This window comes from Theileria equi, assembly GCF_000342415.1.
Source record: "Theileria equi strain WA chromosome 2 map unlocalized gcontig_1105316255037, whole genome shotgun sequence".
Taxonomy (NCBI): domain Eukaryota; phylum Apicomplexa; class Aconoidasida; order Piroplasmida; family Theileriidae; genus Theileria; species Theileria equi.
The window spans coordinates 1,308,918-1,326,137 of NW_004668230.1; the positions used below are offsets into that span (position 1 = coordinate 1,308,918).

Consider the following 17,220-nt stretch of genomic DNA (forward strand, 5'->3'; position numbering starts at 1 on the left):
TACACACACACGTTGCTGCCGGAGAACTTGCTCGTCTGCCGACGAAATCCAAGTCCGTCTGGATCCCCTGTGACCGTCCACAGAGACGCACTGCAGCTGATTCGTTCGATGGCCAAGATAAAGTCTGGGGAGCCTAGGAAAATTCCCTGCCCATCCTTCCATTTTTTCCCTCTGCACACCATTCTAGGTACCCCTTTCTTCCTGATGCTCCCTACAGTTGCTGGCTATCCTAATGGGCCGCTACGGGCCTTTTCTATATACACCTCTAGTCTAAAAATAGATACATGCTCTTTAACGATCGCTGAGCTGCCACAGTTCCCTAGGGTTGCCCAGTCATCCAGTCGCGCCAGAAGACAGGCGGCAGTTGGTCATAATGGGGATGAGTGAAATGCCAACACATGGTTGTCGCCGATTTAAATCATTTCTTGGCCCCTTTGTCAGGATTGTGTCATACGATTTGCTAGCAAATTCGATAATCAGCTTTGAAACTTTACCTTTTTAAACAGCCACCTGCTACTGTATCTACACACTTGCGTAACTCCCTTCTCGACGTTTCTCTGACGCTTACGCGACGGACAGAGCAGTAGTTGTTTACGACATAAGGACAAAGTGGCGTCTTGGGGAACGAGATCCTTAGACACTACAAGTAACCTGGCAGACAAAGTCCAGGGAAATAAACCAGGTGGATTCAAACTACCTTGAGACAAAGGAGCAAAAATGTCCGGAGCTGCCAACGACGACGGATTCCAGAGGGTCCTCACGGCGTCCGAGCGCCGCATTTTGCGCAAGAGCGCCAGCTCCGCCGCCGTCAAGTCCATGACTCTCTCAGAGTGCAACTCTTTGGAAAACTCGGTGGTGTCACGTCTGAAAAAACTCGGAATCGACACAAAGAAGGAGCTCCATGAGCTTACGGTCAAAGTTGACCCAAAGGAACTGATTGGAATCATTGAAGAATTAGACGCTGCAATAAGCGCAGTGGGAAATGGAGTAGCTAAACCGGATCAACATCTCTCCGTAGCAGAGTTAGACAGCAAGATCAAGGCTACCAAGGCGAATTTGTCGCAGTTAAAGTCAAAAACAAAGGGAGCAGCTCTCTCCAAGGAGGAATTGGATAAGGCCTCCCATGAGACAGAAATGTACATATCATACCTCCAGGAACAAATTGGAATCACCAGGGAATTTTTAAAGGTTAAAACATCACAAGCATCCCTACTCAAACTTAAGAATATTTGCAGACACCTACTATCAATAAAACCAAAGCCGGAGGCGCATGTCCAAAAGGAGCATTCTCCCAGTCCAGCCGCTACCACTGTAAAATTCTCAAAGTACTCCAAGAGGGATCCAACTTACATTCATGGTATCCTGAAACCGATAAAGGATGCCAAGAAGGAGAATTTGGACGTGTCTGATCTCGTATCTGAGGATGTAAGCATCACAATTGATACTAAAAGGTTCCAACATCCCTTCAACTATATTTTGCGCATAAGGGGAATGTTTGACACATTTATTGATAGGTCTGAAGTTTTAAAGGGGGCACCAACCATATTTACGGTCTATGGACTGCCCGCAGATGTAAAGGAATGTATAAAGTATCTACAGAGTCTCGATATGGGACCTCAGGCAAAACTTGCAATACCATTTTCAAAGTATAAGCAAATGCCAAATATTGAGGAAAAGTTTGGTGTACTTTCCTTCCACTATGCAGGTGAACTTGATGTACTTGGAACCAAGGAAAATGTCAAGGCCGCTTTTGCCTTTGTAAATGAATTTTTGGGTAAGAGCGCTCAGGCACCAGAGGCAGTAGCTGACGCTAGCGGTGATGGAGAAGAAAAGTCCGTTGTTTACGACTATCTCGTTTCTCGTGCTCTTTCCTCAAAGTTTAGACCACTTGTACGTAATATTGAAATGGAGACTGGTGTCTCTGTCCATTTCGAGGTAAATTCCAAGACAATGACCGGTAAGGCAACATTTCAGCCAAAGTCACACAAATCCCCTGATTCGGTTGATAGCTGTGTAAAGGCTGTATCACTCCTGGTTAGTGAATTTGGACACAAGGAAATTTTCAATGCTTCACAAGAAGCCGTTGCATTCATCACAGATTCCGAGGTACAAAGAAAACGTTACAAATCCCCAAATACATGCATATTGAAACAAGGTGATAAAGCCTTTGTTGTTGGTTTTAAAAAGAATCTTGGACTTGGATACAGCAGAGCTGTCGCCCTTGCAGAATCTAGAACTACAGAGCCACATACATTTAAGATTGAGGCATCCCAGGTCTCAATAGTTAACCCATATCTTGGCTTTATAGAGAGTGAAGTTGGTTCCCATCTAGTGGTTCACTCTGCGAAGCGTGACGAAGATGCTCGTGTTGAGATTTTTGGAAATACTGCCCAGCAAAAGGAAACTGTAGCAAAGCTCAAGGGAATTCTGGATAACTATGTTTCTGTAGACAGAACCTTGACTCCAGTAGAACATACAGTGCTTTCTGAGGATCGTTCCAAGCTTGAGGAACTTGAAACAACATTCCGCGTCAAGCTTACCCTGGGCAAGCAGGCAATCAAAATTACTGGTGACAAGCCAAATGTCAAGACCATTCAGGATCATCTTGATGTTACTTTTGACAAGATATTCGACATTGGTCTCAATGGTCCCGTGGACCAGGACGGAGATGGTAAGAAATATGGGCACTTGAAGGTAGAATCCAAATTCCTTGGAAAGATCATCGGAAAGAATGGCTCTACAATGAGAGACATTGTAGCTCGCTCAGGATTAGATACAATTCTGGTCTGTAGAGATGCCGAAGGAGATTCATTCCTTCTGGTTGGATCAAAGTCTGCAATGAGCACTGCAGTGGATATTATAAAGCATATCATAGAATCTGATGCTGATGTCATTGACGTCTCCAAGATGGATTTAAATCGCTCAATCGAGGAAGAATATACCTCCAAGCACTCCTTTATCAGAAGAACAGCTAGCGTTAAACCAAAGCAAGAGAAAAAGGTACAAGAAGTATTAGGAAATATTGACGACACCAACGACTTTCCCGCACTATAAACTTTTCCTCCATATGGTAGGATGGCCACATGAATCTATGCAGCCAATTTTGGTATAAATGTAAATTGCACAAGGGCAATAAATCAACTAGAGGGAAAAAAAAGTTAAAAATGCCCTAGACATTCTAATGTAGGCGTTGTCAATCTCGTTCAAAAAAGAGTCTTTGTCACTCCTATCCCAAGACACCGACATTAAATTTATAACCCTCTGTACATTTTATATTTTACAAAATGAACTCACCTCTAGGTTCATGCAGTCCGGGTCAAAAAATCTACATTTTAGTCTTCTCACAATCTTGAGGTGAGTACGGATGCTGTTCAGCAAGACGTCCTTGCACAAGTGCCACTCCTTATAAAAGATAAAAACGTTACAAAGATATGCTAAAATCACCCTATAATCCCCAAATAAACTAACCCTTGTCGTTCGTCTCGATAAGATTCCGAAGGTAATCGAGATATTCTGCGCAAAGCTTAGAGGGCATGCTCTCCTCAACCTGCAAGAAAATTTACATATTCAACAACTGTACCTTCATTAACGAGGTCATGTAGTTAATATCCGATTGTAATCTGTTAATCTGCTCAGAGGGGCCCATTTGACTCAGTAGTTCAAACTTTGGAAACGCACCAAAACTCTCCATAAATAAAGCAAAAACTGCCTTTATATCACATAAGAAACGGATAAAGGCCTATTTATGTTTTTTATAAGTGAAGTCGTAAAGAATATGTGCTAGAAAACTTACGTGTCTATCAAACGCTGATGAAGATCCCTCGGATAGTTTAAGAGGTTCGAGAGAACGATACACCGTAACCATGCGGGGAATTACCTCTTGGACAATAAATCCTCTGTACATGTGTGTATTAAAGGGGATGTTATGGAAGTTTGTTATGTAGCGCAAAGAATGTTGGTAAAGATTCCCATGCAAAGGAATGATTTGTTATACTGGTGCGGCAAAATTATGAGACTGAACTCTAGTAATCCATAGGAATCCCTGCTATACTCCATTAGACCAACTACTCAGTATCCAAGCTAGTATCTAGAGTATCTCCATAGAGTCTCATATCTGTCGTACCCAAGGATCTCCTTTAGAACGTTTAAACATCCACCAACCAAGTCCAGTAAGAGAACCAGAAACTACAGTGGCAGAAGCAGAGCCTCCAAAAATTACTTTCCAATCAGAAGAGCTTTGAGGAGAGCCAGGACCAGAAGCAGCAGAAGATTCACGACGTTGAGCAGTAGTTTTTTCAGCAGGATGAGTAGCTACTCTAGGAGCACCAGTATCTTCAGGTCCTTTAAGTCCAGTATCACCAGGAGGTGGTGGAGGATGAGGAACAGTTTTAGCAGGGCCTATTTCAGCATCTTCTCTATCACCCTTTTCATCAGCATCTCCTTTACCACCTTTAGGTCCATCAGCATTACCAACAGTAACTTTATCTTCACCAGAAGATTCTTCTTTACCGAGTTCATTGCTAGCAGATGAACTAGTACCAGCTTCTTCATTACCAGAAGAAACACCTAGAACACCAGCCATTGTACTACCAGGGCCACAAGTACGTAGGGCCTTACCACCGGGGGTTTCGAATAGGAGCCAGTCACCAAGAGTGCCTCCTCTGCACCCACCATCAGCTACAGGTTGATCAGAGTTTTCTTCAGCTTTAGGACCTTTTCCTTCAGATGAACCTTCATCACAACTAGCTTCACCCTTAGGTCCAGCAAAACTAGCAGGATCTTCAGTAGCAATATCAGTAGAGACAATAGCAGCTTGAGGAGATAGAGAAGTAGCAAGAACTCTAGGATACCCAGAGGGAGGAGAAGGTTGAGGTGGAAAGAAATACAAATCCGTTGCTTTATGAGATATAGAACTGCTTGATATATCAGACAGCTCTTCACTATTAATATTAAAATCTGTTTTTTGCCACAGATTTTGATTGCTTTCTGGACTATAGAAGTCTGTGAGTGAGCCTTGGTTTGAAGATTTTGGAATACAAATCTCCTCAGTTATTTCCACTACTACTTCCTCTATTGCTCCTACCTCTGATACTTCTATTCCACCAACTCCTATTACTGGTCCTCCATCTGCTGCTTCTACTGGTGGTCCTCCTGAAGTTTCTCTCCTTTCTCCTACTGATACTACTACTATATCTGGTCCTCCATTATATCTAAGTTTATCAACTAGTGCATCTCTATAAATAGCATCTTCAGCCATCTGAGCCACTGGAGTACCTTGTAAAAGAGTCTTGGTCTCAGACTCTGTATCAGGAACCTGGTCAGATAGGTCAGCAGCTGGGACTTCCTCACGTTGAACTCCATTTTGTGAAAAACATTCTGGGTCAAGAGTAGATCCAGCTTGCTTTTCAGGAGGAGGTGAACCAGTAGATTGAGAACAGCCTTTTTGAGCTTCAGCTATTACCTTATTTCGTGCTACTTCTGCTTCTTTCTCTTCTTTGGCTAGTTCTTGTTTTAGTTCTTCATCAGTAACTTTATTATCACTCTCAGGGCATTCTCCCAAAGGGTTACAGCCAACTTCCTTTAGATATTTCTTGAGCTTCCTCCACCTTCTGCAATCGATTCCACTCTTCAAGTCGGCTTCCTTTATGCTATTGTGAATACCACCAATCCACTTCCAAGGAGTGCCATCACTATCTTTCTTGTACCAACCTCTTGCTGCAAGGTTTCCAGGTGAGTCAATGTAAACTAGAACTGGATTATCTTTACCACAGTAGAAGGTATAAACGCTTCTTACACCACCTATAGGAAATGATACTCCTGAAAGTGTTATCTTCTTTCTCTGACCAGTACCATCTGTGTAGTAGATACCACCCAGACTATACCCATTGGTAACCTCATGTTTGTAGTACTTAGCCATGTGATTGTTATTTACTTTTATCTCTCCAGATGTTACAGAGATTTTCTCCACACCTTTATGGTCACTGCAACAATATCTAGCTCCAGTGTTGTGCACTCCTTTAGTAAGATTTAGGGTAACATTACTATAGTAATAGCATAGTACCTTGTCAAGTTGCTCGGAAAGTTGTACAGTAGGCTGATGAATACCATCTTTCTCATAGAAGCTGTCTCCATTACCAGCTTCTCTCCAGCTAGTACCACTTGTACCTGTACTATAAAACCAGGCAGATGTACCACTACCGGAAAGCTTGAACTCAAGCATAAGTGGTACCTGATCACTAGCTCGATATGAATAAAATTTTATTAGATCGATTGCCTCACTAATGGTCGGGATGTTGGTAGGGTTACCCTTATATGTAACTCTAGATATTTTTGTATCAAGACCAGTAGTCATATATGCTGTAATAACATACTCACTTCCAGGAGGAGGATTAGGTGGAGGATCGGCAAGTGTTATCTTTTTACTCTCTATACAACTGGATTTAGACTCATTGAGAAGATCGGCCGTCTGAGGGCCCTGTATATTTAGAGGGATTGCACCGTTTATACCGCAGTTCCTGTCATCAAGCCGGATCTGTAGTTTGTGACCACCTGTATTGAGCTGCCAAGTTGTTTTTGTACCTGGATTTCCTTCATCATCGTTGTACTTATAGTAGTATTTCTTATGACCACTCTCAAGTATTGTTTCAAGGAGAAGTGGCTTATCATAGTCTTTATCTCCATCCCAGTAATATATTGAGACTTTGGTAACACCATATACGACTGGTGCATCCTCATCTAGTCTCTCACCATTGCCTAGTTCTCTACTTAGCCTAAATGTCCGTCCTTTCTTATGTTGATGAGTAAGGGTAATAAAACCAACGGCATCAGGGATCTGATCATCAGTCTCCTTTCTGGCTTCTATTCCATCAGGTTTTTTAGGATTACCTGTACAATTACATATTTCTTCTTTATCTTTTCCACATTTATTTCCTATCTTTAACGTTAAAATACCACTCATCCTCCATATTCAGAGAGTGCTGTCTTTCAAGACTCTGAGATCCATGAGCAGTCTCAATGCACTACTGTCTAGTCATTCATCCTCCCTCACAACTAGCTCACTGTCAGAGAGACTATCCACAGAATGGCACATTGTCATCAATCTTCATGTCCCATGAACAGTATATACCATTACAATGGTATGACCAGGACTGTCCTGCAGAAAACGAGATTCCCTCTCCTACCTTTTAGCGTAAATAGAGACCATATTATGGCACCAATAGACATTATCCATGGAATTTACGTGCATAATTCATCTCTTTTGCCCTCGTCTTAACCAAAATTCATTCCTTCATCCATAAATCAAAGATTCCATATCCTGTAGGCTATAAACAACTTTATTCCATCTCACAGATACCACTTTACAACATTCTTCGCATTAATACCAACTATCCTTGCATAAAACTTACCTTTTAGGGTCGATATCGTGGTCATGGTACTGATCTTCCGGAAACGAGACCACATTGTTCACCTTTTTGCCAATTCTCTCCCAATACTTCATTCGAAGTTCTTTTGCAAGTTGATTTGAAAATCTAGAGCGCCTTTTTCGTTCCTCCCTCGATATGCGATTCCTTACCTTTGGCTTTCTCAAAAACGGCCGCAAGGCCACGAAACTCTCACATTCTCCCGTCTTCCTAAACACTCTGGCAGATAACCCACCGCAAATAAAGTAAAGGAGGAGGAAATGGCATCTTACGTTCATATATAAATATAAAATGAGAGCCACATACACACACCAAACGTAGCAATCAGGTGGTATAGCACAGTTGCTACTAGACAGTCCATGTGCCCACACTTTACTCTGGATGGCGACCATCCTTCTCAAGGTACTCGTAATGCAATTCCCCGATATCGCGGCGGTCGACCAACTTGGTCCAGCCATCCTTGTGAACGTGGTAGAGATTTACAGCACCGCCAGAGAATCCATCTCTATGAGCAGCCTGGTATATCGCACGAGTGGCCAACTCAACAGCTTCCTCCAAGCTCATGTCGCTGCAAACATTTGAATAAATGGCAATGGACAAACCTCCTGTAATGCTGATCAATGACACCATATGCAAATAGGGAACCGGATCCAACGCTGAACAAACGACCCTTGAGACGTTCACCCTCACTGCTTACATAATACAAATGTGGGCCCTGTGAACAGAGAATATACTTGCAAATAACAAACCTTGGCGTCATGTCCAGCGATCATCGTACCGGCAGAAAGACCGTAGCCTCTAAAGTAAAAGAAAATGTTTGCCAACAACTGCGATGCTGCTCCCACAGATATCCGACTCTGAGCATTTTTGTTTGTTTGTCATGCACACGAGTACAACAAAGAGGTTATAGACAAGGTACCTGATTGCGAAGTTCGTGTAGTCTGCAGAGTTTGGCGAGGTGCCGTTCCCAGTAGGAACAATCGGCAGCTCCACCAGCCATTGTACCCAGGAGATACGAATTAATCTCAATCACCTTTGAGACATTCTGTGTGCTGATAATTGAACCCATGGACGCTCTGCTATCCACTGCAATGATGACTCCGGAGTTGATGATAAAGGCGAGTGTAGTCGTCCCCTTGTTGAACTTTGTAGGATCCATGTGCAAGCATGAGGCATACTTCTTGAACATGTTTACCTGTAAATGAGTGAGTAGAGCCAATAAAGTGGGTGTAAATACGGCAAGCTGTACAAAGAGACCACAAACATCGACATAGTGTAAAATTTAATGGACTAGAAACACAAACCTCTTTGATTGGATAGAGTTTGAAGCCATTTTGGAGGATTTCGGTGGCGTTTCCGGACTCCACCAAAACCTCGCTGTAGTCTTCAATATTTTCAAACTCCATGGCTCTCTTTGGGTATATTCCAACACACTCTGATGTAAATTACAAGGTGAGTTGTGCGAAATTGAAGTGTGAAGCTGCGAGTGTGTAACGTGCGCCCGCAGACCACAGGCCCAGCCCAAGGTGACCTCTCGCAGTCAAAGACAAGAAACGAATGGCAACTCTACGAGTGTAAAGAATAGAGAGACCTGTGAATCTCTAAGTGGATTGGCATATCCAAAGAGTCTGGGCTACCAGAGAGTGGAAAAACATGTGGATGGGAAGAGGTACCTAGAAGGATGTATAGTCAAGCATTTTCCTTGATCCATATGGAGTCTCTTGTGGCAGAGCGAAAGAATCCCGAAGAATGAGGGACTAGAGCGACTGGGAGGAGCTCCTCCGTTTAGTAGGATTAAGGTCATTACTGGAGTGCAACGGAAGGAAGAATGACCTACCGACGTCAAAGACTAGGTAGTAATGGCGAATATACGCAGTATAGGAGTTCGTGTATTCATTGGTAGATGAATAAATGGACTCGGTGGAAGTTGGTGATTGGATAGACGTTGAACTAATTTCTACTGACGATAGTGTTGATAGTTGTTCATCTTGTTCTGTGGATAGTCTCTCTGACAGTGAGCTAGTTGTGAGGGAGGATGAATGTATGGATGAGGAGGTACGGCTAGATGGAGACAACACTTGACCCAGATGTAGCATATGGTGACTAAGCTTTAAGTGGAGGTGGATCTCTAATTATGGAGGATTAATTTCTCCAAGAGGAGGTAGAGAGCATCCTGGTCTACATATCATATCTCTAATGGCAAAAGATGAAGTAATCATTCAGCTCTCAAAAAAGCCAAATGAAACTAATCAAGAAACTACTACATATACTGGTTCTACCGGAAGTAAGACTGTTAAAATTACCGTCACAAGATCTGAAGAACCTACTCCTGACTTCCTCAAGTACGTCTATGCGAATGTGAATAACACTGATGGAGGGAATAAACCATTCAAACTAATAGCAGTTAAAGATGATACTGGTGTAAATATTCCTGTTATAAGTGAGGCAAAGGATGTAACTTCAGTTGCAGCTTATTACTGGAGGCATGAAATACCTGGTGGGACCCCTAAGACAGCTCTCCTTGTGATTGTTGCTACCACTGATCCTAAGGGAACCAAGTACTATGCCAATGTAAAGAATAATGGTAGCAATGAGTGGACTAAACTTGGTGCAAGCATTAAACCTCCACTCACAAATAATGATTTTGAAAGAACACTAAATGACCTAGTCTGTTCGAACTTTGATGCGGTCACAATGGATATATCACATAATGCATCCTCTGCTAGAGCTAGCAGTAGACAGCCATATTGTTGCCGTTGCAACAAGCATAGTCTGATAGAAAGGAGAGTCTCTGTTAACAAGGGGGTACTTCCAGTTCCAGTTTCCCCCAAAATTCAATACTATAAGCACGATATTTCTGGCAGAAATAGTAGACTAGCAGGCATTAACTATTATCCAGGTGGTACTAATGCTAACACTCCCAGTCAAAGAAGACGTATAAAGTCCTCAAACTTCCTCTTCCCCATGGATGGTGTCAAAGCTGTCTATGCATTCCACTGTAATCACAATCCAGCTCTTATCTACGTTAGCTCATCTCAAGATGATGTTAAGGGATGGTACGAGCCAAGTTCTACTGGTGACAATGTTACATGGCAGAAAGTCCCTGGAATATCAAAGGACCCAGAGAATATTAAAGACTGTAATGGAAGCGACTTCGATGCACTTGTGGATGTACTAATTGAATTTAAATGTCGAAACTTGGGAACATGTAAAGAGCTTACTCAACTCTCATCTACAAAACTAGGTGCTGCTGGATCTCCTGGACCTCAAGGACCTGGTAGAGATGGTGATCCTGGTAAAGAAGCTAAAGTTGATAAATCGGGTCTTTTTACTTCTGCTGGTGCTCCTGCTACTACTCTTCCTACTACTGATCATTCTGACTCAGAACCTCTTAAAACACAGAATGACAATGGTGATCCATCTCCTGAACAAACTTCTCAACAAGATGCTGAACCATCTCTCCAAACTGATACTACCAATGGTGAAGGTGCTCATTCTGGAGGTGGTGGAAGACAAGACTCTGATGATGATACTAGTCTACCTAATAGTTGTGCCATAGATGCTTCTCCTGGAATTACTGCTTCTAATGCTCTACGCTGAAGTGATAGGGCTCACCGATATTGTCCACGTAATCAGATTTATCCTCATATATTTACAGAATCACTGTTGTATAATCTGTAAATATGAACTTGAATAGGCACTAAAATTCCTGATCTTCATAGACAATGAGTAGAGCCTCTGATTTACCTAAAACTTTGCATCTAACATTCTTGGTAAAGGAGGACTTAACACTCTTACATGCCTCAGATACTCCACCCCCTATCCAGTATCCTAAGGACTTCCAGAACCCATAGTCTTTAGTAGGCCATTTACTCCTGTCATGTTCATATTTAGAGTAGGTCTTCAGGTAACCATCTCCAGTAAAGGCCAAGACTATCATTAAACCTTGGGATAAAAAGGCATTAACAGATGAGTAAGTACCCTCCCTCTCTTTACAGCATTTACATTGACAGCCGGTTCCGCAGTTGCACTTCTCCTTTGTGCATTGGTTGTTTTTACAGCATTCGCATCCTTGGTCTTCTTCGGTGTCTTTGCATGGACATTCGCAGTCCTTTCCGGATCCTGTTCTGCATTGGCATCCGGTTCTGGATCCACATGGGCAACCACAGTATTTAACCATTCTTCATCCTTAAGCTTAGAACTGATCATCTTGTTATCACCTCAGGAAGGATTTGCATTAGTACAAAATTCACGCTCTGGAAAGAGACATTCTTTACGGATGGATTTTACTAGAAGCTTTTCCCTTTAGAGAACAGGGTAGTGAGCATAATGTGTATACCCAGATGAGAGCTCAGAATAGGATGTCCTTTTCATAGCAATACACGTTACCTCATTCCCAGATTTATTGATAATACCATAGCATTAATGAGTCATTTCTCTGAATTGTAATCTCTGTTATCCCTTGGGTCTCTAAGACCATAGGAAGGTAGGTTAAGACCTAAACCAGTTCATTATAGATGAAGATAAAGGTGAAAAATAGAATGTATGCCGGAGTATTGGCTCGAGATCTATCCACTGCATCCAATGATTTCCAGAATTTTATATTCATTATCAGTAAAATCTGGAGATGATCGGTAGAATCTGGACGGAGAATGAAAATGAAAGGAGGTAGGAATGAATAGGGCAGATGTGTGAGGCACCATTCCTCTCTATTTTCTTCTTCCGCCCACTTTATTCATTCTTCTCTCTTGTAGGGTTAATTATCAGGACATTTGGTGGATCTTAAAGGCCTATCCATGGACCGGCACTAGGCTCAATCAAAGTGTGTACTTGCGTCTCCCCTTTATGCCTAAAAACCGGCCCTCAGCGATAGTACTGCTTGTTGCCCTCTTTCACTATTGAAATATACAAATGCTCCATTCAGAACACGTGTCTAGTGTAGTCCCTGTGAATGAGTCCACGAGTTTCCATCCGAAAATATTTGTCCCATGGACCACAAAGTTTGTGACCATAGACTCTTGCTTCAGTTGCTATAATGACTCTATCATTTCCCATGGATATGTGAGACAGCTGTCTCCTAGATCTACCACTAAACTCTAGCGTTTAGTGTACCTCCTCAGCGTCTCAAAAATCTGTAAATTACGTCTCCATCCCATGATCTCGTTTAATTTTCATAAATATAAAGTCTCCAAGACATATTCGTATACTAACATTACTGCATGCACGGTGTATTCAGTCTATAATTGAGACTTGTTCTTTGGTACTTTTAAATAATTTTGAAATAGTAAAATAGCGAAAATGTCAGATCGAAAGGATAGTGTAGAAACTGTACATGATAACAACGGAGATAGAGTATGCACAAAAAAGGTCATTTTGATTGGTGCGGTTATTGCCATCCTCTTGGTTATCGTAATCACAGTCCCAATTGTGGTTTCATTAAATAGGTCTGATCCTGCTACTATAAAGCTAGAACTCATACAAAGGCGAATTAAAATGAGAGAGGAAATTCTGCGAAAGCAACCTAAAACACAAACTGAATTTTATGAACAGGCTCAGGCTTTGAAGAAGATTCGAGAAGAGGAATTGAAACCCATTATGGATATTGCAGACAAACTCAAGGAAGAGCTCAAACACGTCAAAACTGACTTTTTGGATGGTGACTCAGACGAATGTATTGCTCTAACTGGTTCTAAATCTTGCATGAAAGGCACGGAAGTCAAGTACATCACTTACTCTGAGCTCTTTTACATCGCTGAACTTCTGGAACCAATCGAGGACAAGGTAAATCCAAAGTTTGAAGTACAGGTATTCATAAGGTTCAAACAATATTGTGACAAGTATGGCATCAACTGGGAGGACGAGGGAACATTTATAAAGTATTTCTTTCTCTTCCGTAGGGATGTCATCAAGATGGAAAAACATAACAGGGACCCCTCTAAAAAGTACAAGAAAGGTTACCATACCAGATTAGCGGAAGACGTAATAGTAACTGATGAAGAGATGAAGAAGGTAGACTATGACGGTCTTGATCTATCAAAATATGGAGAATTCAAACACACTCCCTTCTTCTTTGAGACGGATGAAGCGAAAAAGGATAAAAAGAGACAAACTATAGATTGGAGAGAAGGCGGATACGTATCAATAATAGATAATAATAAAAAGACGAGCTTCAAAACTGGTTTTGCATTAGTGGCTGTTGCCATGTACAACACTTTTGTAACTATTAGGGCCAGGAAAAGGTGGACCTTTAGTGCACAGCAACTTTTGGATTGTATTACTGAGTTCGATGACAACAGAGCAGATTTGGGAAAGGCCCTCGAGTACTTTAAAACAAAACCAATCTGCTTTGAAACAAGGTATCCCTTTACTGGAAAAAAAGAGTCATGCAAGCATGAAAACTGTATGGGCTACAAACCCGTTAAGAATATTGTAAAGATTGATGCGGGAAAAGCTGAAGGACACCTCAAAAAGCATGGACCATTTTTAACCCTTTTCAATGCACCAGAAGATCTTCGTGTCAACTACACAGGCGGTATTTATGATAAACAAGTAGGCACCGGTGACAAATCCATGGCAATGGTAGTCGGTTCCGGTCAAGACGAAAGTGGAAAGAAATACTGGATAGCTCAACCAGCTTGGAAGACAAGTTCTAGTTGGGGTGAAGATGGCTACTTTAGGATCTCAGAAGATATAGCAAAGGGCTCAAAGGGGATCTTTGAAAATGCATACGGGTTATCCAATGAGTAGCTAAGTTCCAAACGTTGATATGAAAACATTCGTTTGCACATGGCATTCCAGCGGGGATGCATAATCCAGCAGTAATTTCTCTAAAGCTATATTTTACATAGGTGCAACCTTTAGACTTTAAAAAATAAAACCGCAATTTACAATCCACAAGATTACTTCATATCGTGCAGCGGCATCATATATTACATTTTAATGCGGTAACCTACATTTGGTGCATAGACAAGGAATGGGAAGTCTGGAGAACTAGAGAAGAATTCAGGTGATTTATTCTGCCCCTTATATTCAAGACTAGGGTTTCTAGCAGAGAATTTTTCGAAACTTCATGATGAAAGCCCTTGTAAAACTTTTCTTCTTCAACAGCCTTCCATTTCTCATCTTTCTTCTCATAGTAAAAAGGTGTCTTTGCACCTTTACCATCACAAGTATAGACAGCTACTAGTCTGACCATATCGTATCTTGAGTAACCGTTCTTCTCCTTGAACCTAACGACAGCAACATGGTCACAGGAATGACCATTGGAGGAGCTCCAGAGCAAGCTCTGCCCATCCCATACCGAGAGTATCCTATAACCATCTTTGGCAACGTGTATCCTTGTGTTCATTCCATATGGCTTCCTAGTAAGGGCTTCTATGGAGGAAGAATCCGGGGTAGTGATATCGAGAATGACATCTCTAGTCTCCTTGTTGGACCTATGCCTATCTGGTAGAATACATTGTGCAAGTAAATGTGAAAATAAAACATTTAGACACACCTCACCGAATTGGCGAGTTATTCTTGCCTTTAAAGTGAATCTTCCGGTGGCATGGGGAGAAAAGTGCACAGTTGATTTATTCACGGAGAAAATTGGAGGGCCAACGGCACAAGTTCGGGTGAATATAATTGGCGTCTCTTTGGCCTAGAAATTCTGGCCGTTTACCTCCAAATTATGAAAAGGACTGGGCAAGGACTACATTGTCAACGGATTTCTTCCTTTTGGTATAAAAGAGCGGATAGGGAATTTTTAAAAAGAAATCTCTAAAAGGGCTTTAAAATGTGGATAGTTTACAATTCAAGCGTGAAAATATGATGTGTGACCCTAGAGGTAGACGGTAATCTCAGGACTTTGCGCTGAGAAGTAGTTCGTCAAAGGCCTTCTTATTGGCTGGAGTCCAATTGCCATTGGAGAATAAACGGTAGCCTTCAAATAGCTTTCCATCAGTTTCTCTCCTGAATCTGTACAAAGCAGCTACTGGATCGTCATTTGGTCCCAGATAGAAGATGGCCATTGAGCATGAGTCACCAGCATTTTGACTCTGCCATAGTTGTACACCATCAAATGTGAGCTTATCAGCTTTAATACCCTCCTTGACTTTGAGCTTTAGAACCTTAAACCCATTCTCTTGTCCCTCTTCAACATTGAATAGGGTGGAGTCTACCTTGTTGACACGTTCACTCAGAGGTGCAGGTTTAGGAGCTTCTTCGGATTTGCCTGTGGTTTCTGCTGGACAACTAGAGTGGTAGGAGTCTTAGGAGTAGGTTGAACTGGTTCCGTAGGAGTTTGTTGACTAACCTGTTGGACCGTACTAGCGGGTGGTTGAGAAGGCTGATCGTTTTTCATATCATCAAGTTTCTTATCAAACTCTTTCCTTTCTATACTCTTCCATTCACCATTGCCATTCTTTTCAAAATAGAGAAACCATAGCTCAAAAGAGGTACAAACAAGCATACTTGTTAAGGAAACATTTCCCCTTGATTTAAACACACAGGATACACATCTATGACTTTGACCTTCAGGAGTCTTCCACATTGATGCTTCTCCCTCTTTAACCTCATTTATAAATTTATTTGGAAGTGGAGTCTGTCTCTTGACATTTATTCCAGAGACTGTAAAAGTCTTCGTAGTATAGACCGTATTATCATCCTTGGTAATGTCCATAGCAGTTGTAGTAACATTTGTTTTGGTGTCCTCAGGAGCTCCATATGAGTTACAAGCGTGTATAAGTGTGTTACGGTTAGTGACACTATTCCACTTATTATTACTATATTCAAAATTTTTGATCTCTGTACTGTTACCCTTCTTTACATAAAGAGTACAAAACCATCCTCTTCTAGTATAAAACCGAGCGCAAATACATTCTTCACCATTCTCAGTCTTCCAAATTTCCCCTATACAAGATACGCTCGTAGTCTTGAACTTTGGGAATGCAACAGTGACTAACATTCCACTGGAATAATACTCATAAAGGTCGGCTACATCATCTGACAACATCATGAATTCTAGTCTCATTTTTGTGTTTACAGGGTTTAAAAGAGCATTTAGTTTTTTAGAGAATTCTGGATGCTCTAGTGATTCCCATTTCTCATTTACCTTCTCAAAGCAATGTGGAATGTTACCCAGAGGGAACACATTAATACGACAGAGATGGAGATTATCCTTGGAATATGTCAGGACTTTGAGATATTTCCCTTCGTCTCCTGTGGTCCATATTGTAGCATCTTCCTCCTTGACAGTATTAGCAGTGACATTCTCCCTCAGAGTGTAACTCTTGTAGGTAATTTCTTCATGAACACATTCAACAAAGACGACTTGTTCTTTGATAACATCTTTTCCGATATCCAGAGTATCAAGGATTACTGTTTTGACCTCTGTAGTTTCAGCTGGTTTTGTTGATTCCTCAGCTTTCTTCACAGTACTTTTGGAATCCTCTGTCTTCTTACCTTTTCCAGCCCCCTCAGAGAGCTTATACAAAAAGGTGAGATAGACAAAGACAAGAATCCTCATTTTAGCTCCTATAGGATAATAAGGTGAATCAAGGAATGAAAAAGGAACAACTGCAAATATTAATCTGGGGTTAAGAGGAAAGGTAATCCATAGATTTAGCATTTGTTCTATGCCTTAAACTGCCATTTTTTCAAGATGTAAAGGGTTTAATAGGATGATAAAAAATCAGAGAATATTTTAGCGGCTGAACAAGAGTGGAAACTTCTTGCAAAGTCTAAAAAATCAACCATATAATGCAGAAAAGAAGAATTTTGTTGATTGAATGAAGACAATTTGGGACTACATGGAAAG

The 17,220-nt window shown here is 41.5% G+C and overlaps 8 protein-coding genes across 8 annotated transcripts; 3 read left to right on the top strand and 5 right to left on the bottom strand.

Annotated features, from left to right (window-relative positions):
* Positions 1-450: 450 nt before the first annotated feature.
* Positions 451-3,054, top strand: BEWA_040430 (conserved hypothetical protein; the record flags this gene model as incomplete). Its single annotated transcript, XM_004833400.1, has 1 exon — positions 451-3,054. Exon 1 carries the CDS (start codon positions 718-720, stop codon positions 3,052-3,054), a length of 2,337 nt encoding a protein of 778 aa, XP_004833457.1. The 5' UTR covers positions 451-717.
* On the bottom strand, positions 2,265-7,714 carry BEWA_040440 (signal peptide containing protein). Its single transcript, XM_004833401.1, has 6 exons — positions 7,407-7,714; positions 3,794-3,896; positions 3,581-3,739; positions 3,469-3,547; positions 3,295-3,434; positions 2,265-3,261 (listed from the first exon to the last, which is right to left on the bottom strand). Exons 1-6 carry the CDS (start codon positions 7,697-7,699, stop codon positions 3,142-3,144), a joined length of 894 nt encoding a protein of 297 aa, XP_004833458.1. The 5' UTR covers positions 7,700-7,714; the 3' UTR covers positions 2,265-3,141.
* A 79-nt stretch (positions 7,715-7,793) lies between these two features.
* Positions 7,794-8,897, bottom strand: BEWA_040450 (proteasome beta 5 subunit, putative; the record flags this gene model as incomplete). The annotated part of the gene is made up of 5 exons (XM_004833402.1): positions 8,726-8,897; positions 8,341-8,616; positions 8,171-8,278; positions 8,024-8,136; positions 7,794-7,989 (listed from the first exon to the last, which is right to left on the bottom strand). The coding sequence occupies exons 1-5, from the start codon at positions 8,825-8,827 to the stop codon at positions 7,794-7,796; spliced, it is 795 nt and encodes a 264-aa protein (XP_004833459.1). The 5' UTR covers positions 8,828-8,897.
* Positions 8,898-9,617: 720 nt separating this feature from the next.
* Positions 9,618-11,021, top strand: BEWA_040460 (hypothetical protein; the record flags this gene model as incomplete). The annotated part of the gene is made up of 1 exon (XM_004833403.1): positions 9,618-11,021. The coding sequence occupies one exon, from the start codon at positions 9,618-9,620 to the stop codon at positions 11,019-11,021; it is 1,404 nt and encodes a 467-aa protein (XP_004833460.1).
* Positions 11,022-11,121: 100 nt separating this feature from the next.
* Positions 11,122-11,601, bottom strand: BEWA_040470 (hypothetical protein; the record flags this gene model as incomplete). Its single annotated transcript, XM_004833404.1, has 1 exon — positions 11,122-11,601. The coding sequence occupies one exon, from the start codon at positions 11,599-11,601 to the stop codon at positions 11,122-11,124; it is 480 nt and encodes a 159-aa protein (XP_004833461.1).
* A 1,118-nt stretch (positions 11,602-12,719) lies between these two features.
* On the top strand, positions 12,720-14,168 carry BEWA_040480 (Papain cysteine protease family protein; the record flags this gene model as incomplete). Its single annotated transcript, XM_004833405.1, has 1 exon — positions 12,720-14,168. The coding sequence occupies one exon, from the start codon at positions 12,720-12,722 to the stop codon at positions 14,166-14,168; it is 1,449 nt and encodes a 482-aa protein (XP_004833462.1).
* Positions 14,169-14,370: 202 nt separating this feature from the next.
* Positions 14,371-14,769, bottom strand: BEWA_040490 (hypothetical protein; the record flags this gene model as incomplete). The annotated part of the gene is made up of 1 exon (XM_004833406.1): positions 14,371-14,769. The coding sequence occupies one exon, from the start codon at positions 14,767-14,769 to the stop codon at positions 14,371-14,373; it is 399 nt and encodes a 132-aa protein (XP_004833463.1).
* A 493-nt stretch (positions 14,770-15,262) lies between these two features.
* BEWA_040500 (conserved hypothetical protein) lies at positions 15,263-16,929 on the bottom strand (the record flags this gene model as incomplete). Its single annotated transcript, XM_004833407.1, has 2 exons — positions 15,263-15,648; positions 15,732-16,929. The coding sequence occupies 2 exons, from the start codon at positions 16,927-16,929 to the stop codon at positions 15,263-15,265; spliced, it is 1,584 nt and encodes a 527-aa protein (XP_004833464.1).
* Between the last annotated feature and the right edge of the window lie 291 nt (positions 16,930-17,220).

Bases quoted from the DNA above. Each gene is read 5' to 3' on its own strand.
- BEWA_040440 (XM_004833401.1), bottom strand. From the start codon at position 7,699: ATGAACGTAAGATGCCATTTCCTCCTCCTTTACTTTATTTGCGGTGGG. The intron at 3,740-3,793 runs GTAAGTTTTCTA...AAACATAAATAG, and splicing joins CATCAGCGTTTGATAGACAC to GCCTTTATCCGTTTCTTATG. The intron at 3,435-3,468 runs GTTAGTTTATTT...GGGTGATTTTAG, and splicing joins TATCGAGACGAACGACAAGG to CATATCTTTGTAACGTTTTT.